General features: G+C 46.9%; 1 protein-coding gene across 2 annotated transcripts in view; it reads right to left on the bottom strand.

Annotated features, from left to right (window-relative positions):
- The window catches only part of CPNE4 (copine 4), a 354,210-nt gene extending 329,069 nt beyond the window's left edge, over window positions 1–25,141 (bottom strand). The window contains exon 1 of one of the 2 annotated variants that reach the window (XM_036332620.1): window positions 24,664–25,141. In XM_036332620.1, coding sequence (XP_036188513.1) covers window positions 24,664–24,830 — 167 coding nt within the window. In that variant the 5' untranslated portion in view covers window positions 24,831–25,141. Of the gene's footprint in view, window positions 1–21,566; window positions 22,157–24,663 lie in introns of those variants that run through there. The other variant, XM_036332621.1, reaches the window with a different exon arrangement.
- Window positions 25,142–27,380: the final 2,239 nt, after the last annotated feature.

Genomic DNA, 27,380 nt, shown 5'->3' with positions numbered 1-27,380 from the left:
GCCTTGACGCTGCTACTCCCAGTCTTCAGAGCCCTGTCCTCAGAGCAACTGGGAGCTCTCCTCTCCCCGAGCCCCATGGATTTCCTGGCACATGGCTTTCCCTGCTGGCTTCAAAGGCACTCCAGGCAGGGGAGCACCGCGGAGCATGGAGAGAACTGCATGGCTGCCTCCAAAGGCCTTCCATCAACGAGCTAGGAGATGCCTTGGAAACCATCGAGCTCAGTTTCTCCTGCTTGATGAAACTGAAGCTCAGAGAGAGGAAGGGACAGGACTTCCACTTGCCCACAGGGTGCCTTCGTGCAAATGAGAAACAGTGCCCATCTGGACGGCGCAGTCCTGAGCCTGGGTGGACAACAGCCTGACAGTGAAAGGGGCCCGGATCTCAGACCAACAGACGGGCTTCGCTGTGCCCTTCCTGTGCAGAAACTCTGGGAAAGGGTTTGCTCACCATCACAAACCTGAGTGGTCATACAGCCGAGTCTGACTGACAACCTTAGCAGCAGAGATGGAGTCACTTATCGGCGGAAAATGAGTGGCTCCTGAACTCTCTGTTGGCCTTGCAGAGCAAGATGCATTGGTCAAAAAGCCTGGACTTCACGCTCTGCCTTCCTTTGTGGCTTCTCTAGTGACAGAAAGGCAGGTAATCTGCGTGGTGGGGGTCCCTCTGGGATATTTCACCCATAGCTGGTGGCCCACAAAAGCTCAACACATTCAAAGGAGTGAGGGGGCTCTGGTACCTGGGGAAGGAGAACCTAATCACTCAGATCAGAATCAACGCTTAAAAAAATGTAAGGTCATACCCCGAAGGACAGTCCAGTTATGAAATTGTAACAAACAGCTAGCAGGCCACGGCTATGGGAAAACAGGGATCATTTCAAAGAAATGAGTTGAGTTTCCCATTGCTGAGTTTCCCATCACTGGAGTATTTCATGACTTTTGTGATGAGAAAGACATGGCACACTATTAGGGGCAACTTCAATAGAAATTAGGAGAGTTATTATATACTACAGCTTAAGCAATAGCAGCCTGTATCAAAGCAGTTCATGACTACGTAGTCCCCTTTGTTCTATAAGCAACTTTCTTACCCTTGTCTTCTCCTTTCCTCTCCTGAATTTACCTACCTGTAGAACCAGCTGGTGATTTCTGCTTCCCCATATTGCATTGAAAGGACTTCTCCTTCTTCCTTATATCTTATCTTTAGGCCAAGGATCAATAGATTTTTTTTCTACAAAGGGCCAGATAGCACCTATTTTGAGTTTTGCAGGCCACAATCATCTCTGTCACAATTACTCAACTCTGCCATTGTAGCACGAAAGTAGCCATAGACAATATGTAAATTCATGGGTGTAGTGTGTTCCAACAAAGCTTTATTTATATATTTTAAAAATGGTAGGCAAGATTGGGCTTGTTGGTCACAGTTTGCTGATATCTGCTCTAGGTGGGCATGTGGTGGGCAGAATCTGAGCTCCAGGCCCTTGACACGTGCTGTGAAAACCAACAAGAGGCAATGCTCCTAGCCAAACAGAAATTAGGAGCCAAGCTGGCAAAGGTGGGAAATCCTGCCTCTGATCCTTCCCTGGATCCTCATTGGGTTGGGAAGGGGATTACACAGAGAAGATTGGTATCGTGCAGTCAGAGAAGGACTTATCTGGAGCACGGATGCTTCTGTGTACTACCTGCTTCTAATAATGCAACCTACGGAGGTGATCAATACATGTGTGGGGTAATGACAGTAGTGACCCCAAGAGGTGGGAAATGAAGGACAAGGTCTGAGTTGAAGCTGAGCTGAATTGTGCTTGATTGCTGGCAAACTCATTCTGCACCACTCTCTCCTGAGGTGGGCACACCGTAGTGTCCTGAGGGCTGCTCCAAGGATGCTGGCTGCTCCAAGGATGCTGGCTGCTCCAAGGATGGTGGCTGCTCCAAGGATGGTGGCTGCTCCAAGGATGCTGGCTGCTCTAAGGATGCTGGCTGCTCTAAGGATGCTGGCTGCTATTGGAAGAGCTTCAAGAAGACGTGGGCAGCTCTATAAAGAAAGCCCCTTCTTCAATAGCCTTAGGCCAGAAGGTCCTGGAAATCTGCTTTCAGGTAGGAATGGTGCGCTCTCTGGGCGCTTTCAGATCCTTCCATAAGGGGGCAGCATAGAGAAGATGACCTAGCCACATCCTCCAGGTCCTCCTCCTGGGGAGTGCAGGGGCCAGGCATGGTGAGTTTCCCAGGGACTGGGGTCAGGGCCAGGGCAGCTGAGAAGGAGGAAGGAGGAAACAGGGGCTAGAAGTGATCGCTTTGTTCATTAGACTACTTGGTTTTTCCTTCCCCAATACCCATATTCTTTTTATTTTTACTTGTTTTTCTTAAAATGTTTTCAATTCCGAAGCTATCTTAACCTTTTTCTTGTCTAACACTGTCATTTGGGAGTAGGAAATGTACTCTAATTACATGGGAGTGTGTCCCACGGTATATGGGGAGGAACACACTTCTATTATCTTGTAATGTTTTATGTTCTTGGCTTGTGTCTTTCACAAGACACTTGCTTAAATCACTCCCAATAAAATGTGGAACAAAACTGTTTGATGTATTCACTGATCGACTATTTATTGTCATTGCTTTCATTTGCTAACATATTTTGCTAATAGGATGCAAAGATTCTGCACATCAAGTTACTTTCAGGAGCCAGAGAATCTGTACTCGATGGCTTACCTTTAATCTGCGGCATTGCTTTGGCCCAAATCACTTCACATCTCTGGATCTAGGTTTTCCTTATTCATGACATGTGAAGTTGAATAAAAAAATGTCAAAACTGCCTTTTGGCAAAAACATTCTAGGGTAGCTTAGAGTGAGGCTTCTGCTTTCCACCAGGGCCATGTTCCTTCCCCCTTCCTTTCTGCTACAGGAACCCCTTTAACCAGGTTTCAACTAACGACAGAAGAGAAGGAAAGATCAAATAGACCCTAAGAATCACCACACTGTTCTTGGAAAGAAAAGGAATCGTTTGTTTTAACTGCACACACACTCACACACACACACACACACACACACACACACAAGGTATATAATACGCCTAAATGTGAACATTTTAATAATCAATTATAATGCACCAATGAGAACATTCTCTTCTGAGCAGCCAGCAAATATTTGGTAAAGGGATTATTTCTTTACTTAAGGGCAAAAATCAAAAGGCCACAAGCTGAGGGGACCCAGCCACCCTCTATCTCCCAAGCAGTGCTGCTGACGAGGCTAAGCCTTCAAGAGGACCTGACGGAACAATCGCAGAGAAATGCCAGCCTCAGGGGGAATACACTTAGAATCTCCAGCCTCCATGGCTAGGCTGTCATCACAACGTATCGGTCACATTTCATTCCAGTCACTGCCACAAAAGACCCAAACATTGGGGTAAGAGGGCTGACCAGGCACTGCTATAAATTGGTTTTAGCTCCTAACACACACCTACTATGAAAACATCCGAGAACACAAATTAAATGTGCATATGATGAGCAACAAAAACGAGAGAGCTCCCTGACCTATAGGATTGGACCGTGTAAAAGGCAAGACGACCTCTAAGATCCTTTCAACCCTAATCTGCTGCAATAAAAAGAAACCAAAACTCCAATGACATGCCAGGCATTATGTCCTGAATGGGACTCCACCGTGTCAGACCGGCCACACTAGGAATCCCAACTGAAACCTTTGACTGCCAGGCTCGCTCAGCTCTCCCCCAGTCAGCCCACCAGCCCCCAAAGCAGTGCACTGGCTCACCCGAGAGCTGACAAAAATTAGTTGAAATTTCAATCACCAAGCTGAAAATTAGATTTCAATGCCCTCTCTTGTATTCAGACTTCCAGCCTAAGTAGCAGCATAGCAAAGTGACTGCTAACCAAGGTAGCTCTCAGATAAACTGGATGTTTCCCCTGAGCCCATCACCAGCAGACGAGAAACGGCATTTGGGGGGAAATATGGAAACTAGAGAGGAGATGGCAGTACCCCCAGGAGAAGTCAAAGGGGCCCTGAAAGAGCAAAACAGCTTCCCCTGAAACGTTCCCTCGGAAAATAAAGCAACAGCAGCAACCAAAATGACCGGTACCACTGAGCTTTCACTTACACCAGTCCCCCTGCTGCACTGAAATTTTCTCTCCTCTCCAAATGTTAACATCCTATTTGCAACCCCAGTTTATATTTCTTCTCTGTAAGACTTTCCCAAGCCCACCCACCCTACAAAAAAAGGCTCCATTCTCTGGGCTCAAAACATGTCTCGTTTCACTCGCCCAGCAATAGCGCTCGCACTGTCTCACATCATCTCACATTTTTGTTTTGTGACATCATGCAACAGTTACACTATCACTTGGCTCCTCACATGCTTGTACCTTGATTCCTAAATCTGATGTTCGCTCCCTGAAAGCGAAGTCCATCATCATTTTAGCTTTTCCCCCTAAGGCAGTAAACGGCACAGGTGGGTGTTCAATATATGCTCGTCGACTCAGGAAGGCAAACCAGGAAGGAAGGAGTGGAGGAAAGGTAACAGAACAAAAATCTCTCTCTCTCTCCCTGCAGAGCGTGAAGGGAGACCCGTCTTGAGGGAGAAGGGATGAAAATCTCATGCAAGCGAAGGACAGGCTGCACCCGGGAGGCACCTCAAACGTCTGCAGAACTGAAGGAAGGATGGGAGGAAAGGAAGACTGGGTGGGAGGAAAGGTGAATGGAAAAAATGAACAGGAAGACAATGAGGAGGGGAAAGAAGAAGAGGGGAGGATGGAGGGAGAGAGGGATGGGAGGAGGACAGAAGACCGGAAGAAAGGAAGGATGGAAAGAAAAATGGAAGGAAAGCTAGAAGAAAGGGTGGGAGGAAGGAGAAGGGAGAATGAAAAAGAGGGGCAAGGCTGGGATGCAGGACAAGTCTTACCCTTGGCTTTCCGGGTCTTCCATGTTTATCCTCGGTCCCTTTCTATTTCCGGAATATCTCTTGGTGCCTTACGGGCCCCCCAGCACCTGTTTCCAGGCTTGCTGATGCACCTGCATAAAGCTGTGTGTGACCCCCTTCCAATGCCGATTGCTTCACAGGTCAGCACCCACCATGTCCTGCCCAGAAGTGCCACCGACCCTGGGGAGTCAGCACCAGGAAGGCTGCATTTCGTGGCCCAGGACTGAGAGCTCTGGAGGGCGTCTGGGTATAAGCCTGAGGCACCACTGGCTCTCCACCAGGAGGTGCAGTGGGAGGCCTTCTCCTCTTATTTGTGCCAAGGCATCACATGACCCCCTCAGTCCACCAGCTTCCCAGGCAGCCCATCAGGGAATCCGGGCTCCAAGGCTCCATGGGGCGGGCGCAGGGGAGTGCCTTTGAGGACACTCATTGGCACACAGCCATGCCTCCCTCTCTGCCAACCCCCCGTGGCACTGCCATCATCCCTCCTCCACCCGCCTCCTCCATCCACCCCTCAGGGCCTCGACACTCAATTCAGAGTGTGCCCAAACAACACAGGAAGGCGGCAGCCTACATCTTGGCAAACGCACAACTCTTTGTGACAACCCCATGAAAGATCCCAGGCAGCTCCGGCTTCCCAAGATGTCTCCAACTCTACTGTTCTCCTTTCCCTCTAACAGAATAACCATGACTCTGTGAATGTTAATGTACTTAAAAAAAATTGCCATGGGGGAACACATCCATTGAAGATACAATGAAGCAACTCTGGGTGGGAAAAGGAGAAGGTCTATGCCTTAGGGAGGTCCCTACACCCCTGAATCTGGATGCAGACTTTAGTCTGTGTGTTCACTTTTCAGGCAAGGAGTCCACAGTTCTCAATAGATGCTCTAAGGCAGCGGTTCTCAACCTGTGGGTCGCGACCCCTTTGGAGGTCGAACGACCCTTTCACAGGGGTCGCCTAAGACCATCCTGCATATCAGATATTTACATTACGATTCATAACAGTAGCAACATTACAGTTATGAAGTAGCAATGAAAATAATTTTATGGTTGGGTCACAACCTGAGGAACTGTATTTAAAGGGCCAGAAGGTTGAGAACCACTGCTCTAAGGGAACTGTGATCCAAACAAGATTAAAACTACCACCCTATAGGAGGCGAGAAGTGGGGGGAGGGGGAGTTATCCGTCAGGAAAAGAGGGCTTGCTTCGTTTGCCAAAGACAACTGAAGTTCATGAAAATGCATTTCCTAAAATTAACCTATTTCTTTAAGGTGACCATGAAATTTTAATATAGGAGCTTTCTTCCCCTTCCACTGCACATCTCAGAGGTACACCTGTCTTTGTACCCATCTATCGGTCTGTCTGTCTGTACCCACAAGCCCTGCAGCCCATATCTGCTGTGATCGCAAGAGAAGGCCATTTAAACCTGTGACACTTCATTAAGCACCTGCCCACCGCCATCCCGGCTCTAAATTAAAGTAAAGCCATTCCAAAGGCATAAGCCTTGGAAATGTGCTCCCTCCTGCTCGTCCAAACAGACTCTAAAAAGGAAAATAAGATGAGTGGTTTTCAAGGAGGTTGCAGTCTTAATATACCAAATCAGTGTCTTGAAACTTAAACTATTGCTGGGAGAATAAGCCGGCATAGATGGGAAATATTTAAGGAAGCCCTGACATAAGCCCCGCTGAGACAGGAAGAGTGATTCGACTGCTGCAGAATACAAGGGGGCCGAGCAAAACCAGGGCGATGCGCTTGAGCAAGCACGGAATAATGGGAAAATCCACTCTATCACTTTATTTTTTTAAAAAAAAACTGTTAGCAAACTCTGCCGCTGTTAATCACTGCTCCCATATGGCACGGCTGCCACCTTTATGAATCATGTTTTATCTAGAAAAGAGTGTCCTGTATCACCTTCCCTTTGGCACGTCTCTCGGGAGTTGTGAAACAAGAACATGGGAAATGCTCTGAGGGTCTCCGTGCCAGGATCAGCATTTACCAATCGGACAGGCGAGAAAGCTGCACATGGTGAAAGCTGTACATGGTGGCCAACTCTGGGAGGCCGACTGTTAGCATCTTCACTTCCAAGCTGCAGAAACGGGGCTGCCTTTTCCTAAAAGGAACTTCATCTCTAAGGCTCTGCCTCGATTGCACTTGAAATCTTCTAAGCCCTGGGTGGGGAGTAGCCGGAAGACTCGGGTAGCTGTTGTTTTAGATGGAGGGTTTAAATAAATTTGATTCAGAGGAATGGGCACGGTATTGCACCACACTGTAGCACAGTGCACTAAAAGACAAACTTGGTCAATGACTGTAAACATACATTAAATGGGGCAGAAGGAGATACACATGTAAAGGGGTAAGGACGGTTTACCGTGATGCACATAGCATTTGCCCAGTTACTTGACAACACAGAACAATAGAGGTAACCAATACGAAACTCAGGATTCAGGAAAATTTGCCTTAAGTGATGTCACTTTACGGAACTGCAACATCAGCCATACTTCAGCAGATCAAAAAGCAGCCTCTCTGCCTCTCGCCCCGAGACTAATGGGTTTCAGAAGTTCTGAGTATTAGGAGCTCTCCGAAACTAAAAGCCCAGAGAGGAACAAATTCAGCTCCCCAGCGGAACTGGGCAGTCTGTCCATGCAACACGCCTCCCACCCGTGGAGCCTAAAGGGAGCAGATGCACTACGTACGTGGCACAAACTCTATCTTTCCAGTGTCGGTCCTGTCCTGTCCCTCCTACCCTTCTCTTCCCCAAAAGGGAGAAAGTGGTCTGCGTTCTGCAGGTGGAAGCCAAAAGCTTATGTGTGGGCTTCCCCTCCTCAGCCCAGGGCTGCCCAGGGTCCCCCTGCACTCGGCTGCCTGACCTGCCACGGTGCGTAAGTCACTTACCAGGATGGGAGGCCGGCAGGGCTGCTGCATCTGAGCCCAGTGCTCCGGAGGCTGGAGTGCCTGGAAGGAAATCCCGGGAGCAGCCTGGGACCAGGACGCAGAGGCTGAGGCTCTGCTCACCTCTCAGCAGAGGCAGCGTGTCACCCTCCCAAATGAGTGGATTAATCAATGATAACCCCGCGATCAGGTCTGTGGAACTGAGCAGATGGAAACCCTGGTGTTTTTTCCCCCAGCAAAGAGGACCGTGGGAACTTCAGTGACTAAAGGGGAACATGGCATATGCTCTGAATCAGGAGTCAGCTACCCAAATCATTCCACAGAGCCGGAGCCTTGCTCCCATGCTGGCACATGTTCTATTTCTCCCCGGGGGGGGACGGGGGGAGGGGACACTAAGAGCCAGGACACTGCCATCACCTCTCCCCCTTCCATCCCCCACCAAGTGATCAATCTGGAGGTGTTTCCTCCCGGAACAATAATTTTGGAAACTCGTGGAAGTGTATGATTTTGGTACGTGAGTGAAGGGACCTTAGGCCCATCTGGCACGTGACCAAGATTATGCCGAGAGCCGCTGAACACAAATCCATTCTTCAAGCCCATCTCCATAAAGCAACTCAGAACAGACAGTAAGCAAAATGTTGATGCTCTCAACTCAAATCCCTTTGTTTCTCTCCATGTAAGACACTTGATATCACTGCCAGCAGGTGGTCATGCTTGTTGACCCTTCCTAATAATTCCAGCTGATGCTAAATGAATATGACAGGTGGTGACTCTCGAGGCCGTGGCTGTCGCTTTGGCAGACTGGGGTGCAAGGCACCAAGACTGTTTTACCTCCTCTCTCTCTAACATTATGTAGAATAGCCGTGCAAGAAGGATCCTTAAGAGATCAAATCTAACACTTTGATTTTATAACTGGGGAAATAAAACTCAGACCATAAGTCATTTATCTTGAAATGCATAATCATTCATCCTACAAGCTCCTACTGTGTGCAAGATCTTCACAATGCATAGCAACAAAATTTTATCAGTGAGCCCTGGCCAGTGTGGCTCAGTTGGTTGGGCATCATCTGAAAGGTTGCTAGTTCTATTCCCGGGCAAGGCACCTGCCTGGGCTATGGGCTCCATCCCCCGTAGGGGAAGTGCAGGAGGCAGCTGATCAATGTTTCCCCTTCACATCAATGTTTCTCTCTCTCTCTCTCTCTCTCTCTCTCTCTCTCTCTCTCTCTCTCTCTCTCTCCCCCCCCATTCCCCTTCCTCTAAAAATCAATAAAAAATATTTTTAAAACTTTTTCACTTAGATATTCAGTCCATATTTCAGAATAATATCCCCTTGGATTTTCTGAAGTCTATGTACATTTCCCACCTGGAGATGGCCAAATAGAGATATGCCCCAAGTGCACGTGTTAGCAAACTTTTTCTATAAAAAGCAAGGATAACAGGCTTCATGGGCCATACAGTCTCTGTTGCAACTACTGAGCTCTGCCATTGTAGAGTGAAAGCAGCAATAGGCAGTAAGAGGTGTGACTATGTTCCAATAAAACTTTATTTACAAAAAAAATAATAAAGTCTGCATGCTGGACTTGACCCAGGGGCTGTATTTTGCTGACCTCTCATATGACAATGACCTCGTTGGGCTGCAGATCTCAAGTTTGCTTTAATTGGGTCTTATTTCACCTCAAAACTCCCTTAGATTCGTTGAAAAATAACAGAATAAGGAGCTAAGGGCGTGAACGTTATAACCAGCTAGTATAATTACTCGGACAGCACAGGGAAGGAATGGGAATCAGAAATAGAACTGTTCCTGACCAGCCACACAAAGACAGAAGTTTCCACCTAAGTAACCAAGCCCTGAGCCTCCCTAATGAATGTGATGTCTTCTCCCCAGTGAGGGACGATGATGTTCCCATGATATTAGGTAGGTTCCATCACCATGCCACTCCCATAGAGAAGAACTCTCATCCATCCCTGCTGGAGGCAAGTCTCAGCGAGGCTGCTTAGCGTGGTCGGCAAGGCAGACACAGGGCAGAAGTGAAGGGTCGTCGGTACGCAGGTCTGATCTTCTGTGAGCCCATTACCTGGGCTCACATTACAGGGTGGGCGAGTGAGAAACGGGTGGCCCAGCTGCCTCCCTGTTTGTGCGGCTTCAGAGAAAGGGGTTCTCCGAAGCGGCCCTTGCAGCCTGCAAAACCAACAGGGTTCATCACGTGGAGTGAGTGTGTGTTGCTCACACGAGCCCATCAAGTCAGAACTTGAGAATTCTGGGCAAAAGCTCAAAACTTAAAAATAGCACAAGAAACCTGGCTCAAAGGGCTCCCAGGCGATGGCCCTCAGGAGATGTATCTCAGATGCCTGGGGGATGTGAAGATGCAACAGTGATTCAACAATCACTTATGCCTTAGACCCTCCTGTAAGTGCTTCTTTCCAGAAAGGTATTTCCTCCAAAAAAGTTACAATCCCCTGGCAAACTGCGCGCTGTACCCAGAGATGCTGTGTGCAAGAATGCCTGCTGCCCCGGGTCGACCAACAGAGACGCTTTGTGTCCAATTTCAGCGTTGAAGGAAGATGACAAGTGATCATCTAGCATCTCGTGGTTTGGGTTGGCTTGTTTTGGCTATGGGATGTGCTATGTGACACCAAACATCTGGACAAACATTTTCAAAGTTTCTCTATGAACCAGTGACCCAGATGTTTGGTGTCGAAAAAATAAACAAATAACCCGACAATTGGCAGATCCCCTTCCTAACTTCTCATCCAAGGATCCGCTACCTCTAAATAAACTGCACTAAGCTTGCTGCACTATCCCCCTTAGTTCTCTGGGTTCCATAAAAAGAAAAGGCAATTTGAATTCATTGATCATCAATTGAGAGCCACACTGTTATGTCAGCTCTGATTCCGTTGACTGTACTTGGTAAAACCTAACGACGCCATAAAACATCCCGAGTCAGCCAGAGAGAGCGCGTCAGTGTCGGAACAACCACGGACCATTACACACTGAAGGAAAATGTCTACGAGGACTTCTCATTCCCATTAGATAATGAGTGAAAATGATGGGGAAGGGCAGTGTTTCGGTCGTTAGCCCGCGATTAAACCCGATTCGGCTGCCAACATTACATCAAATCTGCAAGCCCTGGAGCCCAATCGTGCATCTACTTTTCTTCCTATTACGAGGCAGCGGGAGTGATCTCTCAGCATGCTCGGGCTTCCCTTGTGATGGCAACACGCGTCGCAGGCTTTTATAAACTCTATCTTCTTAAGTGCCCTCCGCTGGGACAGAGGTCCTTCAGTGAACAGCAAAGCCACTATATCTTAGCTTGCTCTGTGATTGGCAATTTAATTGTTGCTTTTCCTTACCACAGACATATGCATACATACATACAAACCATAGATACATACATACATACATACATACATACATACCATACATACATACATACACACATACATACAAAAAGGAAATTCCAAAGCAGGTTCCACTTTTCTGTAGGGAAGTCACCATCACTAGAAATATAAGCTAAAGCTTAAGAGAGACTCTTGTGTTTAAAAAACATGACTGAGAAGAGATGAGAAGTTTCTCATCTTTCATGGCGACCAAAGTCATTAAAACAAATTAGGGTTCAGAATCTGAGAATGATAGAGCTACCTGCAGTGCCATGGTTCTCAAAAGGTGAACCACTCTGTTGTAATTTCTAAGACAGTACATGTTGACAGATTTAACCCAGATAAACAAACGCTCTTGGTGGGTTTTCCATAATTGTTGAAAGTATAAAGGGGCCCTAAGACCAAAGAGTCTGAGAACCTCTGGTTCACTGGAAGTAAAATGGTTTTTAAGTTTGTTTTGTCTTCTCTGCCTCCCACTAGCTGTGTGACCTTAGCCAAGTTACTTAGCCTCTCTGGTCTTCCATTTTCTATGCAACAGACTATTCTTCGCAAGCCTGCTTCCCTACTGAAATATAATATCCAGGAGGTCAGGATTATGCCTGTAGTGTTCATTCTCTTCATTCCATAGTCCCAGAGCCTAGCACAGCCCATTGCTTCATACATAAACAGGGTCTCAAGAAATATTTTTTTGAATTGATTGGCAGGAGACTGTGAGGATTAAATAGGACAACTATGGGTAAAGTGCTCAGTGAAGCACCTGGCACATGGCAAATGTCATAGGTGCTCAGTAAATGTCAGATCCCTTTCTTCACCACTAACGCTGTTCTCAGTTGCACCACACAGGAGAGAAAATGCACAGTTTACCTATAGACAGTGAAAGCTTCAGGTCCCCAAACTAACAGCATTAACATCACCCGAGAAAGTATCACAGCTACCAATTATCTGGCTCCAACACTAGCCCCACTGGATCAGAAACTCTGGAGGGGACCCACCAGTCTGTGTTGTAACAAGCCCTCAGGAGATTCTAATTTGTGCCCAAGGGTGAGAACCGTGGCTTTAAGATATGCATGGAGTCTCCCTGAAAAAAAAGTATTTTATGATAGTAGCATACAGGACTTCGATAGCAGACAGTTCTCCGTTGTTGGATGCCTAGGATCTCTTTTGGACAAAGGTAGGAGATACAGAAAGTCAAACACAACCAACATCTGTTTTGGGCCTCGCAGGGGGGAGTGACTGATTCTGGATTCTGGTTATGCGTCTGGGGGCCAGTGCTGAGCACGCTTTGCGTTTGAATAAAGCTGGCACCAGCAGGAACAGAGGATGTTATACCTTGGAGAAGCCTCAGCATAACCCTCGAGTCATCTTTGTGGCCAGGCATAAAACCTGGGGGAGGGAACAGAGGTGGGCGAGGAGAGAGAAGGAAGGTAACTGGTTGTGTCTGTAGCTCTAGAAAGCATACATTTGATCACTGATTTCTAGTTTTCACAACTCCCTTGCAACACAGCAAACCACTACCATTAGGGAAATTACTCATGAGTTCTAACCTTTGAGGGATGCCGCCAGCCGATAACAGCTGCAGTTTGAGTAAATTTCCATATGCCTGCAACAAGGTGGGCGCTGGGGATGTACAGATGCACACTGCACATGTCGAGGCTCACAGCTATCCTAAGGCGTGGGCACTAACATAGTCTCATTTCACACCTGTAGAAATGGAGCTTCAAGAGATTAAGCAGAGGTGGGATTCAAGCCCAGGAATACCTGACTCCAAATGTGTGCCCTTCGCGAGTAATTCTACCTATGTATATATCCACCACAGAGAATAGTCTTGCAAATATAATGAAGCACTTTCTAGATAGGGGCTACGATTCAAAGTTAATGCATAAACTAAACCTCCCGTAACAATCCTTGGAAAGAATCCCATCAATTGTTCACCGAGTACAATATCATATTGTATTACACACACAATATTGTGCAGTACTATATCTGTACAACCTCACACATTAACTTAGATTATAGCATATAGAGCACACAGTCAAAACATGAGTATTTTTAATAAATGAGAGAAGGTATAGAGTTGATTTTAAGGAAGTTAAATGTACATGGCAGCCACCCACAAACAGGCCATAGGCTAAGGGAATGGGCAGGCACACAAGGTAACAGAAGCAGTGCTCTATGTACCAGACGGTTCTAGCAGGAAGTACCTGGAAAAGCTTGTATTATGCCCGGGGAGAGGGCACACCAATGTCTACGGATGTTATAAGGCAGGGGTGGTAGCACAGCCAGACCTTGAGGGCAGGTGAAGGAGGGTCTGAGCCTTCTTGAGAGAAGCTGACATACAGGATGGATAAGAAACAAAGATCATATGAACCATGGATTTGAAAAAAACACGCTGGTCTTAGAAGTTGAGTTGGGACACCCTAGATTTGAGCCCTCCCTTTCTTCCCCAGTTGCTAGTGCTGTGTCATTGACCCAATCTATATAATAAAAGCCTAAACGACCATTATGGCGGAATGACCAGAACGACCGGTCGCTACGATGCTCACTGACCACCAGGGGGCAGATGCTCAACACAGGAGCTGCCCCCTGGTGGTCAGTGCATTCCCACAGGGGGAGCGCCACTCAGTCAGAAGCCGGGCTCACGGCTGGTGAGCGCAGTGGCTGTGGCAAGAACCTCTCCCGCCTGCACGGCAGCACTAAGGAGCAGTGAGCAGAGCAGTAAGGAGCAACAAGCAGGTGGGCAGTAAGGAGTCAGGGGTCCCAGACTGCGAGAGGGCGCAGGCCGAGCTGAAGGATCCCCCCCCCCCCACTCCAGTGCACAAATTTCCTGCACTGGGCCTCCAGTTAGTTATAGAAAGGGACTAATAATATCAGATCCACAGAATACGTATTTGTAGTAACTGTGTATGTGTTTGTTTATGTAGTGCAATAATTTTATTTCTTCTGCAAGATAAATATGTATTATCTGAAATAAATTAAAATCACTTTTTTAAAGTTTTATACCCCCCTTAAATCTTCTCTGAGGGCAGAGAGCAGGAGTGAGGGGGTAAGAAAAACTAATGCTTAGTGCACACCTATGATGCAGGTCCTTTGCTACTGAATATAGCTTTATCCCCATTGTTACAAATGAGGGAATAAGGCTCAGTAAGAGAGGTTTAGTAACTTTCCCTAAGCCAAACAGCTACTGAGTGGCAGAACCAGGATTTGAACCAAGTCTAGCTACCTTCTAAGCTTACACCATTATCATAACAAAACTTGACAAATATCATTATCATAAAAAAAAACTTGACATCAAAATGCATTACAACCTAGGGTTGTGTTTTTTTGGGGGGTTTTTTTTTTGGCACATTCCTAAATAAGAACAAGGAAGAAATAGCATTGATCATGAAGTCAACCAAGATTGATTGGGCAACCACTAGATGCCTCGCCCTGTTTGGGGTTCAGTAGTGAACAAAACAGGAAGAGTCCTGCTCTCATGAAGGGCCCAAGGACCCCCAACCGGCATCGATGGTGATCCCACCTTGCTGATTGCCTCATCTGGAAACTGGGAAGGGGTGTGCCTAATTGTGTGTGACTGTCCAGCTCTCAGAGTCTCTGATTCCATAGGAAACATTTATTGTCCTGTCCTTTAAAATTCCTTCAGGCCATCAGCTGCTCCCAAAATCAACGATTTCCACCCCTTCCCTCTAACCAGGCCTTTCCTCCAACATGATTCATACACAATCAACTCACAGGATTTATGGAGCAAAAGAATCCAACTGGGCTTCTCAGGAGCTTTGCCATCTACCTGGCCAGATAAAATTAACACACCCGCCCCAAGGTGCCCATCCTGGGTACACAGCCACACGAACTCAGGCGCAAACCTCCCTGAATGTTGCATTTTGTTGCTGACATCAAATCAGGCATCCCCGTACCCCCAGTGCCTACTAATAAATTAAAAGCTTTTCTGTCACTTTAATGATGCTGATAAAGCATTCCTTTCCACCACTGTACCGTCATTATTTTCCATTTTTGTTCATGCTTGTATTTGGCTCATACACCTTTCTCAATATCCTAAAAATTGAACCCTTATTTAGATTGTTCCAGACACACCACTTAGCGGTAAGGATCTTGCTGTTATATTTCTATCACGTTTCCTTTAAAAATCACGTTCCTGTTTAAATGGAGGAAGTCAATTGCATAGGCATTCATCTCTTGATATTGATGAAATTAGTACATACAGGGCAGTGGGACAAGCTGAGTGGATTTAAGAACCTCGATTAGCACCATTAAATATATATAAGAACCAAAGTGTATGCGGAGCGAGATTCCCCTCCCCCTTCCCCACAGACCCTGTTCCCTGAAATACAAGGAGAGGAAAAAAAAACACCTGAATGTGAAGGACTTGAGGGACCATTTTCCAGGCTCTTTGACGCAAAGCCAGTGACTCTGGTATGTCTTACCCACATCATTTGTTCAGCTCTCTCCTCACACTTTCCACTGCGGGTTTTCATGTTTCTTCTCACACCTGTCTGCCCCTCAGGCCTGCGACTTCAAAAGAAATGAACTTCACGTTTATGTCCAGTGCCTAGCATAGCTTTTGGCATTAAGGCTGTGATCAATTATTATTCAACAAACAAATGAGACCCTTCTGAGGATGTGGAGGCAGAAGAAGGAGGCTCAGAGGGAAAGGAAAGGAAGAAGTTCTGGGAGACTCAAGTGAAAGGGCACGGGAACTAGTATTTGCCTGCCCACCAAAATACCGGACACTAGCCCGGCTGGTGTGGCTCAGGTGTTGAGCGTCAACCTATGAACCAGGAGGTCACGGTTCGATTCCCGGTCAGGGCACATGCCCAGGTTTCAGACTTCATCTCCTCCATGCAGGAGGCAGCCAATCAATGATTCTCTCTCATCGTTGATGTTTCTATGTCTCTCTCGCCCTTTCTCTCTCTCTCTTTAAATAGCAATAAAGAAAAAAATTAAAATACCGGAAACTTTTAAACACTTCACATTGACAATCATTATTAGTTCCATTTTCCAGATGCTAACACTCATGCAGGTGAAGTGATTCACTCAAAGACCTGCAGCTTGAAAGCTATAAACCCAAGATTCAAACCAGGTAGTTCTGGATCCCGAGTTCTGCCTCTGAGCAGCCAGACTCCAGACTGCCAGGCAAAATCCTGAGAGCAGTCAGACTGCTCAGCCACTGGGCAGCCCAACCAGGCACTGGAAGCGCCCCACCTGGTGCTGAAGGCGAAACCTGTGTCCCCTCTCTGCAGCGAGGTAATTTGGGCTGGAGAGTGAGAAGTGACCGAAAAACCCATACTCACACCTGGGCACCTCTTTGGGGTTCTGTCAAAACCCATCTCTGAGCCTTCAAGTCCCTCTCATGGTCCGGGGAGGTGGGCTCCGCCGGTGCTCTGGCGCCCTCTAGCGACCATCCTCTCTAATGCCAACTCGCTCCCACCCTTCCCTCTTGCCTCACCAACCCCTAGGGCTGCCTTGGCCTTGGACCCCTGTCAGCCTGATTTTGTTCCTCTTCTCTCTCGAAGAGAAATGAACTTCCCTACAGATGTTTGGGATCTCTTGAATAAGGAAGGCCTTTTAGTCAATATACCTTAACCCTCAGAAGGTTTCTAGAATTAACCTGAAATACTGTAGTTTCCCCCTGATGTTTTCTAGTTTTCTAAATAATAAGAGATAATTGTGTTCTGCACCAGAGATAGAAAAGCAACATTTTAGAAAGTTTGTTCATTTTGCATGCACGTTTCATTTAAAACAGAAAAAGGGATTCCCCTGTGGGTTCCTGGAACTGTAAACACACATAACATCTCTGTTTACATTACTGACTCGGCTGTGACATTTAAAATAGGAAGCTAAGACCGCATGAGCAATTCTTCACAAAACATGCACATTAACAGGCATGGCTGCAGACAATGACTTTGTATAAATTTAATCATCTCTATTGGGTAAGTATTACACTGGCTCCTAGAGACAGCAATGTAATAAGTCCCAAGCCTACTCCTCCAAACCCTCCAATGGATGTGGGATTCCCACCTCTGTACCCCCCCTCACTCTCCTCCCCGCCGCCAAACCATCCCCAACTCAGTAAAGATTATCAGTACATGTGGCGCCAGAGATTGGCGCCACCACAGTAATTATCTCCAGGGAACTTGAGTCTCTCTATGAGAGGAGTAATCAACAGGGCTGTTGAATGAGTCCCCTGATCTTGAGCAAGTCATCTCTCTAAGGTTCACTTTCTGCATCTGTCAAATTAAACAGCTCGAGTCCATAGGTTATCCCCACATTCTCTTCCTGTTCTGAGGGTCATAGATTCGAAGTGATGAAGTTGTTGTTCACAGCATAGAGATGAACGTACCACAGGCCAGCGTAGGTGGTCGCCCCCTACCCCCCTGAGTGTACTAAAGTCATAGGACTGGAATAAGCCTTCCCAAATTGGTCATCCTGGCCACTTTCAGCTCTTCAAGACCTGCCTTCAGGTCTTCAGTTTTTACTGAGCTAAGAGCTATGGTTCACAATCTGCTTTCCTGAGAAGACAGCAGCCAAATAAAGGATTCCCTGGGATTTGCCAACTTAAGGAAAACATACTATGAATCATATATATTTAGTAGTTCATGGACTAAACAGAAAGCTCCACGTACATGAGGTTTCTAGCAGAGAAAAGACTGAAAGTATTGTGCAGCCACAAGTTTTATTAGATACCCACTGGTTGAATTCAATGCTAATGGAGGCCTTACTATATAGTGTCTATTTCAAGTAACATAGAAGAGACAGTACATCCTGCCTGACCAAGTTATTGAGCTTGATTTTAGACCTACCACCAACCTTCACATAAACACCTTTCCCAAAAAATGCATTTGTACTCTAACCCCTTAATTTTCATAATATGCTTGCCTCAAAAGAAAAACCATTGTAGAATTTTTAGGACAATCCTAAAAAGCATGAAGGTCTTGTAATCTGTTCTTTACCATCTACATTCAATCAGGAGAAAGTCAGAATAGAATGCAACTCTTTTATTGTATGCCGCGAGGTCAGTTCTAATGCACTATAGGATGGTCTTGAACCATGTGACATTTTTAAATGCATTTTGAATTTTCTGTCTTGATATTTCGTGACTTAATATACTGACTATGGTTGCCAAGGAAATATGACTTGGGGTTATATATGGATCCAAAGGGGCTTTGTGGTTTAAAAAATATATTAACAAGACAAAAATGGAAAGATCAAATACAGAGAACAAATTTAGCTTTTTTTCCCTTCAAAATGCATACCGACCTGCAGGCTATGTCTCTGATTAAAAAGTACAAAGAAAGACTCAAGAAGTGGCTTTCCCAGCTCCAGAAGAGACTTTCTCCCAATCAGCCAAGTTGCCACCATCAGAGGAGCCCTCTCACCTTCTGTTTGGGATTCAGATCCCTGTGACAGTGTGCGACACTGATTACACACATGAGCCGCTCACCTCCAATACGCTTACCTCCAAATGGAAAGTCCTTTCTTTATGTGACTAAAGGTGGCCATAATGGTCCAGCGTCTTACAAATCAGGGAACTTATAAAATGAAGACAGAGAAAGGCACAGCACAAACCATATAAATACATTCAGTTATGTTCCAAAAGATTCAAATGCAGATGAAAATAGAGATTCCACCATTAACCCATTTTTTTAATTCATAATTATTTCTTAGAGTCAGTATAACTTTGAAGTGTTCAATCATGATGGCGGACTCAGTCTGAAGATGGGAACAAGCAAAGCTGCTGTTCGTTGGAGACTACATAAAACATCTCTGGAAACAGATAACATCTTTGCTTCCCATTAACTGAAATGAGGTCTTTTTAAATTAAAAATCCTCACGCAGATCAAGAAACACTTGAATGCAAGACACTCTTTAATTAAAACTTCTAAAAGCAGGCTCCCCTTAAGACAAACTGATGAGTCAAGCAAAATGCTATGTTGCCACCAGATAGCTGGAGATAAACAGAAGTCTGAGAAGCACAATTAAAAAACAACTCAGAAACCTCAGGGCAATTATTTTAAAAGGAATATTTAGAAGCTCTAGTAAAGTGGTTGTCCCATGCTGGGAAGTACAACAGACCCCATCTGTGCCTGCTCCCACTAAAGCAGGATGGGCCTATGTCTGGAAGAATAAAAAGGAGGCTGACCACTCAAAGGAGAGGCGTAGGTCTGGGACGGCGAGAGCATTCACATGATAACACAGGACTAGACCCTTGGTTCCATTATAGGCAAGCTCTTGCCACTCAACCATTCAACACTGCCCAGGATTTGACATCCACTCCTTCTATGAACTGACACTTCCTTTTTTTTATGTGATGACCAGGGGACATCACCTGGTTTTGATGTGGTTTGAGTTTGATGCTGTAAAACCCTCAGAATCTTCCCATCAGGGACAATGAGTAGAATCTGGTCTTTATTAGGACCCACAAGTACTACTAACACAGGTGTTCTAACCGTAATTGCCAATCCTATTTTTATCCGCCTCCCAGATGTGACCACCTTTGACCTACTCTGAGCTCAACCCCCTGGTCTGCTAAAGCGACTTTGTTCAGCCTTTCTTTAAAAATGGACAGGCAAATCAAACGAATTTAACCTAGAGGCAGCAGCTCAGTAAGGGAAATGAAAACATCAGAAGTTATCGAATGGAAGCCACAGCCATCCTGAGCTCTGTCTTATCTGCTGGGTCATAAAAAGAAACGGGACCTTCCTAAACTTAAAGGGCATTAAAAAAAAGGAAAGTTGTTGCTTCTCTCTGACTCCTGGGGGATGTGCTATGCAGTTTAACCAGTATATACTCACTACAATATACCATCCTGGATTCAAAACACTAGGCTCTAGGAAAGGGGTGTGTGTGTGTGTGTGTGTGTGTGTGTGTGTGTGTGTAGGGGGAGGGTGTTGTTTGAGAATAGGGATGCTAAGAGGGCAGTAGAAAGAAGGAATGGGCAGAAAAGCATATTTCATTTGAAGATAAAGTAGTTTTTCCGTAAGAGCAGGGTTTCATCATCGTTTCAGGAGAACACTAGTTTAGAGTACCTTGGACAGCAAAAAAAAAAAAAAAAAAAAAAAATGCTGTTTAAGAAACCGAGAAGCAATGAGCCAAGAACCACCAGAGCAATGCATTAAACATTCCTGGCAAAGCAGCAAGAGGGTGAGGAGCTGGCTTTGCATAGCTTTGAACGCAGGTGTACAGGAGCAGGGAGTCTCCCAAAGGCACTGAAATCCTAGGGCATCGGCGGGTCAGTTGGGGCAGGAGGGGGGAGAGGGACTCTGTTATTTCTCTAGCAACGTTTCCCCGGGCTCTCCCCCCTCTCCTTCTGCTTCCTTCCCTCCCCCTCAGGAACCCCCATGGCGCGCACTTCACACGCTCCAGGGACGGGATCTTCAACTCTGCAGCCGGCGATTTCTGCGGAGCCTGGCCAGCTCTGGACTGGAAGCCAGTCTCCCAAGGCCGCCTGGGACGCGGCTGGGTCTGGGGGGCCGGTGAAAACCAGGGCTTTAAAGCCCACCCACCCACCCTCCCACTTCCTTCAGGAGGAAGGATGGGTGCATCTGCTAAGAGCATCTCTCAGCTTCCCCTTCTCCCCACCGGATGGTCATCGACACTCATTAGACTTGGCGTGGGGCACCTCCTAAGTGTCCCCCTCGGTCCCACCCTAACAATCCGGGGCGTCTGCGATGCCAATCTCCTCAGTCGGCTGTGGCTAGCGCTTCAGGGGGTCCCTCCAGCCCTCGCCCTGTCCCCTGACGCCCCTGGCTACTTCACTTCACAGAGCAAGGCGTGCTGAAGAACTTGGCTGAATCAAGGGACTTGCAAGCCTATTGATTAGCTTAAAGCCCGGTAGCCCCGGGCGAGCGCGACGGGAGAATTGGGAGGTTTTGTAAAGAGGTTGGGGAGGAGGCAGAGAGGCCGAACCCACCGCCGCTAGGTGAAGCCATTGGAAACCTCTCCGATCCCCCAGCGCTTTCTCGCCAGCGGAGGGAGAGCAGCAACTTCGGCTAGGACTCTGCTCCCCTCCTCCCCCTCCGTCTGCACCTGCCCTGCCCCCCCTCCCCTCTCCAGGACTTCCCGGACCCGCCACTCGGCGGGCGCACCGGGTCCCCCTCCGCGCGGCCTCCCTCCCCACGCGCCCCACCTCCCCACGCGCCCCACCCTACCTGAGCGAGCCGGGCGAGCTGAAGGGATCAAATCAAAGTTCCCTCGCATGAAAGCCTGTGCTCGCAGCCCATCCTTACCACCACCACAGCGGCGATAAACAAGCAAATCCGAGCGCAACCCAGGGCATCTCAAAAGTTGGTCTTACTGCGCAGCAGCCCCAACACACTTTGCAACCGCAGCGCCCCCGGAACACAGGAATGCAGAGTTGGCGTTTGCTTACCTGGGTGTGCCAACCTCGAGGAGTAGAAAGAGAATTCGGCCCGGGACCGGTCTGCCCCGCCCCCAGGATGCAAAATGCAAAATCCGGCTTTGGAGTGGAGGTGGTCGGTGTGGAGTGGTGCAGGGGGCTCGGGCTTCCCTCCCCCCGCCCCCTCGTCCTCCGAACCAGTTTAAAAGCAGCGGGTGGAAAAGATGCTGGGAGGAGAGTTTGGTCTCTCCGGAAACCCTGACTCCATTCTTGGTGGTGGGGGCTGGGGCAAGGAGAAAACGCTGCGGGGAGCAGCCTGGTCCTCAGTGAACTCAGAGTAAAGTGGCAGGTACGGGGGGAGGGAGGGAGCGGAGAGGAGCCAGGGAGGAAGGAAGGAAAGAGAGTAGGGGAGGCGAGCGGGTGGCGGGGAGATGGCAGCTTCTCAGAGAGATTTCCACCTTCTGACGAAACCCATGCGCCCAGCAACCCGCGAGATACTAGTTGGGAAACCTCCGCGCGAGCGCCCCCTGGGGGGTTCCGGCGGCGAGAGCGCTGCCCCGGCCACGCGAGTCCGCGGCCCCGCCCCGGGCTGGGCGGGTGACGCGCGGCGGTCCAGCCGCGTCCACAGCCCAGGCTCCCCGCCCAGCTCCATCGCTCACACCTGCTCCCGGGGACAATTCAGTTCTCCAAGTGCGTGGACCGCATCGCCACTTGGGGGTGGAGCGGTCCTACCTGCGAGCGGGTGGGATTGATTTTTTTTTTTTTTTTTTTTTTTGCACAGATTCAAGGAAACTCCTTGGATGCTTGTCCACTCCCACCAAAAAGGAAGAGGTCGCGCACCTCGTGTATGTTGGGAACCCGATAATTATTTTTTTTTAGTAAATGCATGAAAAAATGAACGGACCACCTGGCTTTTTGTTCATGCCTAATGTCTTTCTGAATACATCCATCTCACAAATAAGATTTTTTAAGTGCTTAGGGAATGCCTGTGTATAAAAATAGACACAAACACGCTGACTGGTGGAAGGGGGGACCACTGCCTCATGTTATGAAGCACTTCAGAAAGTGTAGCTTCCCTGATCGAAACTTATTCAGCCACATTCAGACAAATGAGCAAGGGGGGAACGTATTGTGTCTGATTGTTTCTATAACAGAAGATACACTAGACAACTCAGCATGTAAATATTGTCAGAATCACAAATCAGACTTCAGAATCCATAGGGTTCAGAGAAGACTCTGACATTGAGGTGGCATGGAGGATGCCACAATAATATGGATAGGGACCTAGGGCCGTCAGAGGCGTTATCAGCCAAGCGCCTTTCACCAACCACAGAGCTCTCAATTTCAAAGTCATAGAAGGAGAAATAATAGGGTGAGGGGCAGGCGCCCCACTAATAGTTCTGTGGTGGCAATGAAGAACTCTGAAAGGAAGAAAAAAAGCCCTTCAGAAAGAAAGAAAAAAAGACATTTTCATCCCCAAGTCACCTCTCAAGATCTCCTAAAGTAGGAAAACATTAAGCATGGTCCCTAGAAAGGATCTTAGGGGGGGTTGTCTGTAGACGGAAGCTCCTTTGATTTGCTTTGATTGGAAAAACCTGGGTGGGGTCCTGTGATCGAGCACATGCCGATCATTGTGGCCTTGGGATATGGGAGTGCACTAATGCGCCAGGCCCCCCACAGTGCGGGAGCATTCCTGGAGCCAGGGTGTCGCCCCACCTGGTTCACACTGAGAGCGAAACACAGGGTCGGTTCCCCCAAAGGAAATGCAGGGCCTTCCTACAGAGAAAGGAGAGATGGATGCTGGCCAGGCAACGTCAGCATATGTTCACTAAATATAAAAATATTAAGTCCGAAAATAGCCCTTTCAAGTTTAATGGAGACGTAGCCTCAACGGTTAACTTAAGTTTGAGCTGGATTGAACTAAGAAAGATGAAAAGAAGAGGAAGGAAAGTCATTAAGCATTTCCTTGCATGTTGCCTGTGTCCTCTGAAATTTAAGTCCCATGAGGGCAGGTCCTACTCTGTTTTGTTGTCTTGTTCATGATTATAACCCCAGTGCCTAATGCAATGTGTACTACTTAGCAGGTAACCAACAAACATTTTGTTAAACTTTTTAAAAATTTTTTTAATTTATTTTTATTTTTTAAACTGACTTTAGAGAGAGGGGGGAAGGGAGAGGGATAGATAGAAAAATCCATGAGAGAGAAATATCAATTGGCTGCCTCCAGCATGCCCCCTACCCGGGCAATGTTATGACCTCTTGGTTCATCATGGGTCAGTGCTCAACAACCACTGAGCCACACCAGCTGGGCTGTTAAACTTTTAAAAATGCCTTAGAGATCATTCAACACAAATCTCTTATTTTATAGGTAAGAGAAAAAGAATCAAGATGTGCTGAGCAGGTAGTTTCAGACAATCTGGTAGGCACTCTATTGACCATCCCATTTAATTTTCTCAACTACTCACCTGAGTAGGTTTTATTATATCTACACACACACACACACACACACACACACACACACACACACAACTGGGTTTATGTTGTCAGGATAACCACACCAGGGAACACAACTAGTTAATGGGAGAACCCTGAGTGTTCACCGAGGCAGCCTCTGAAGGACCAGCTCAGAGTAACTGGACATGAACCTGAGAATGGAAGTAATGGAGCCGGAACCCATAGGGAAGAACCCAGGGCTAGCATGTGTGGTCCCCCGTGTTAAAAGCATAGACACACAAATGAAACGCAATGCCACAACGTGCGACAAATACGCTCTCCTCTGCCAGCAGCCTTCAGCTCCCTAATTAGAAACAAACAGTCGCCTGCCTGCAAGCCGGTGTGCGGAACACACGTGCAACTTTATGCCAGAAACTTGGATTTTTTTCCCTCAAGGCATGACACTGAAGGTAAATTCAGAGAGGCTCCTTGCAGGGCACAGAAAGCAGAATTTCCTCCCACGTCTCGCATGAAACCAACAGCTCATCTCTACAGATAAAGACATCTAATCAGCTAATGAACTAGGGTCGCAGTCATTGAATGAACTAGGGTCGCAGTCATTGAGCCCACAGCAAGCTGCTCACCAGAGTCCCTCCGACAATGGTGACAGCCAAATCCCCTGATCTGTATCACTCACCTCCTCCCAACTCTCCTTTTCATGGATGCTGAGCTGCTGGGTTCCACAGCCATAGTCAAAATTCTCTGGAGCCACGGCGCCGCCGGTGTTCCCAAGCCGCAGAGGGGGCTCCAGCTCTGGGTAGCTTCACCAGCCCGGTCTCTGTTTAATAACATAAGGGGAGGCATTCGCTCGCTGTCCTATGCCAATATGAAAGGCACCTCACCCATCAGTGTGACAAGTGAAACGCTGGAACGGAGCCAGGGAACAAAAGGGAAGAAATGTGGATTCTTACCAAGCCAGTTGATACCATGTTGTAAAGGGCAGCAGATGATGAAGGGGAAAAGCAGGCAGAGTCGGTGCCCCGCGTTAAAAACCTTGGATCCTTCCCTGAATGAGTCAGGATGAGCATTTTGTTTGGAAATGGAATTTCTGTCTTCTTTCTTTCTTTCTTTCTTTCTTTCTTTCTTTCTTTCTTTCTTTCTCTCAGCTGTAGGATGGTTCACACTCAACTAGTCAAGGGGGCTGCTGTAAATAACAGGATCTATTTTTGAGGCTTTGGATCAAATAAGAACCTTGAGTTTCTCCCTAGGGTTATTTATAGCTCAAAATGTGTGTTTTTTTTTTTATTTCATGTGATTTTGAGAACTGACTGATATGTCTACCTCTGGTGTTTCAGTACATGCCTGAGATGGGCTGTGTTATTGGAAAGCAGAGAGCAATGCTCTAAGAAAGCCCTTCTAATCTGCTAAGAGTTGAGAGAACTATATGTCGCAAGCTGCTGCAGGGAACTCACTTCCACTGTCTGTCATTCTTCTGTATGAGGACCCTATTTGACCCCTGGTATCTCTAAAGCCATCACTAACCAATTATGCTAGGAAGGGGCGCCTTATACTCTTGCCTACCTGTAGGTGGCATTAAACTCCCTCTAGCAGCCGAGTCTCTAGCTTGTCTTCATGGCATTTTTAAAAGCCAGAGGCAGAGAACTCTTTCTTTCTGAGATTTTACATTTGACCATTAGTGATATCTTAAAAGACACTAAATCAACTCTATTATTTTCAAGTAAATTCTTCCATTTATCTCTTCATTAGGTCCCTCAGTCATGCCTCTCAGCCTCATTTTCTCCTTGTGAAAAAGAAGGTATTTTGAATTGAACTCCATCTCTGGGATTCTGGTTTCCATCTATATGATGTCTGCCCAGCCACACGACTCCTGGTGTTCGTGATAAACTCATTAAGACGCCATTCCTTTGGGTTTAAGGGGTGTTCGCATGCAACTCTTCCTGAGTGGCTGAGTCTGCTATTTGCCTAGCCTATATTCACTTTCGTTTGTTTTTCCTTATTAAGAATAGCAGTTTTGTGGGAGGTGGCAATGTGCTCAGCCCCAAACCCACATTTTCCAGCCTTGCTTGCAGATGGGACAGTCATGTGATGAAGATCCAACCCTGCACTATCTCATATGGTAGCCACTAGACACATATAGCTACTTACATTTAAATTTATTGACATGAAGTAAAATTTGAAATTCATTTCTTCAGTGACACTAGCCACATTTCATTTTTTTAAAACACGTTTTTATTTATTTTAGAGAGTGAGGAAGGGAGAGGAAGAGAGAGAGAGAAACATCATCAACGTGAGAAACATTGACTGGCTGCCTCCTGCAGGCCCCCTACTGGGGATTGAGCTGGCAACCAGGGCATGTACCCTGACTGGGAATCAAACCTGCGACATTTTGGTGTTTGGGATGACACTCAACCAACAGATCCACACCGGCCAGTACACATGTTAAATGCTAATAGTCACAAGTGGCTAGTAGCTACCACCTTGGATAGTTCCGATACAGGACATTCCCAGCATCACTGGAAGTTCTGCTGTACATGCTGGTCTTGCCATTGAGATGTCAGTGGAAGTTATAGGGCAGTTTCCATGATCATCTTAAAAGGGAGGGAGATCCTGACTCAGCTGGCCTGTTCCTTTATCCCCTCCTCCCCCCCCCCCCGCCCCTTCTTTCTACCTAAAGGAGAAGGTGGGTCAACCATCACGTGACTGTGAAGCAGCAGGCATTTGCTAAGGCAGGATAAGCAGAAAGATAAAAGGAACCTGGGTCTTGATATCATGAAGGCAGGCATGTTATCATCCATTTTATTATGAGGAAAATAAAGCCATTATTTTCAGCTTTTTGTTACTAGCAGCCCAATATTACTTCTAACTGATAGATCTTCAGAAACTTACCTGGACAATTTTCTATTAATGGCTTTGGATAAGCAAGTTTCTTTCCAGTTTCCTTTTCCTTTAGACAGAGCTGGGGACAATATCTTGGTTAAAAGAAACAAAACAATCTACATTCCTACCAAGAGACAATTATTAGTCATTCCTTTAAATATGCCAGTGGCCCAAAAGGGGGTTGGGGGGAAACTGGGATAGTAATGGTACCCAAAGTGATTGTCTGCTATCTGATAGTTTGGCTGAAGAGCAGCTTTGCATTTTCCTGGAGAAGAGGTTGGTGGGTATGGAGAGAAAAGGAAAGTAATATTTGAGACTGTGTTCTGTGCTAGAGACTTGGCTGAATGACTAACCATGATCGTATTTAGCACACTTGACAACCCCATAAGATAAGTATTTCCTGTTTGGTTTGCAGATAAACTGAAGCTGAGAGAGATTAAGTATATTGTCAAAATCTACATAGCTAGTTAGTTACAGAGATGAGTTTTAAATCCAGGTCTGCTTGGCTCTTGCCAC

Source organism: Myotis myotis, unplaced genomic scaffold (genome assembly GCF_014108235.1).
Source record: "Myotis myotis isolate mMyoMyo1 unplaced genomic scaffold, mMyoMyo1.p scaffold_m19_p_13, whole genome shotgun sequence".
Classification (NCBI taxonomy): domain Eukaryota; kingdom Metazoa; phylum Chordata; class Mammalia; order Chiroptera; family Vespertilionidae; genus Myotis; species Myotis myotis.
The sequence above is the reverse complement of the archived record's forward strand: the minus strand, read 5'-3'. Positions and strand labels throughout refer to the sequence as shown.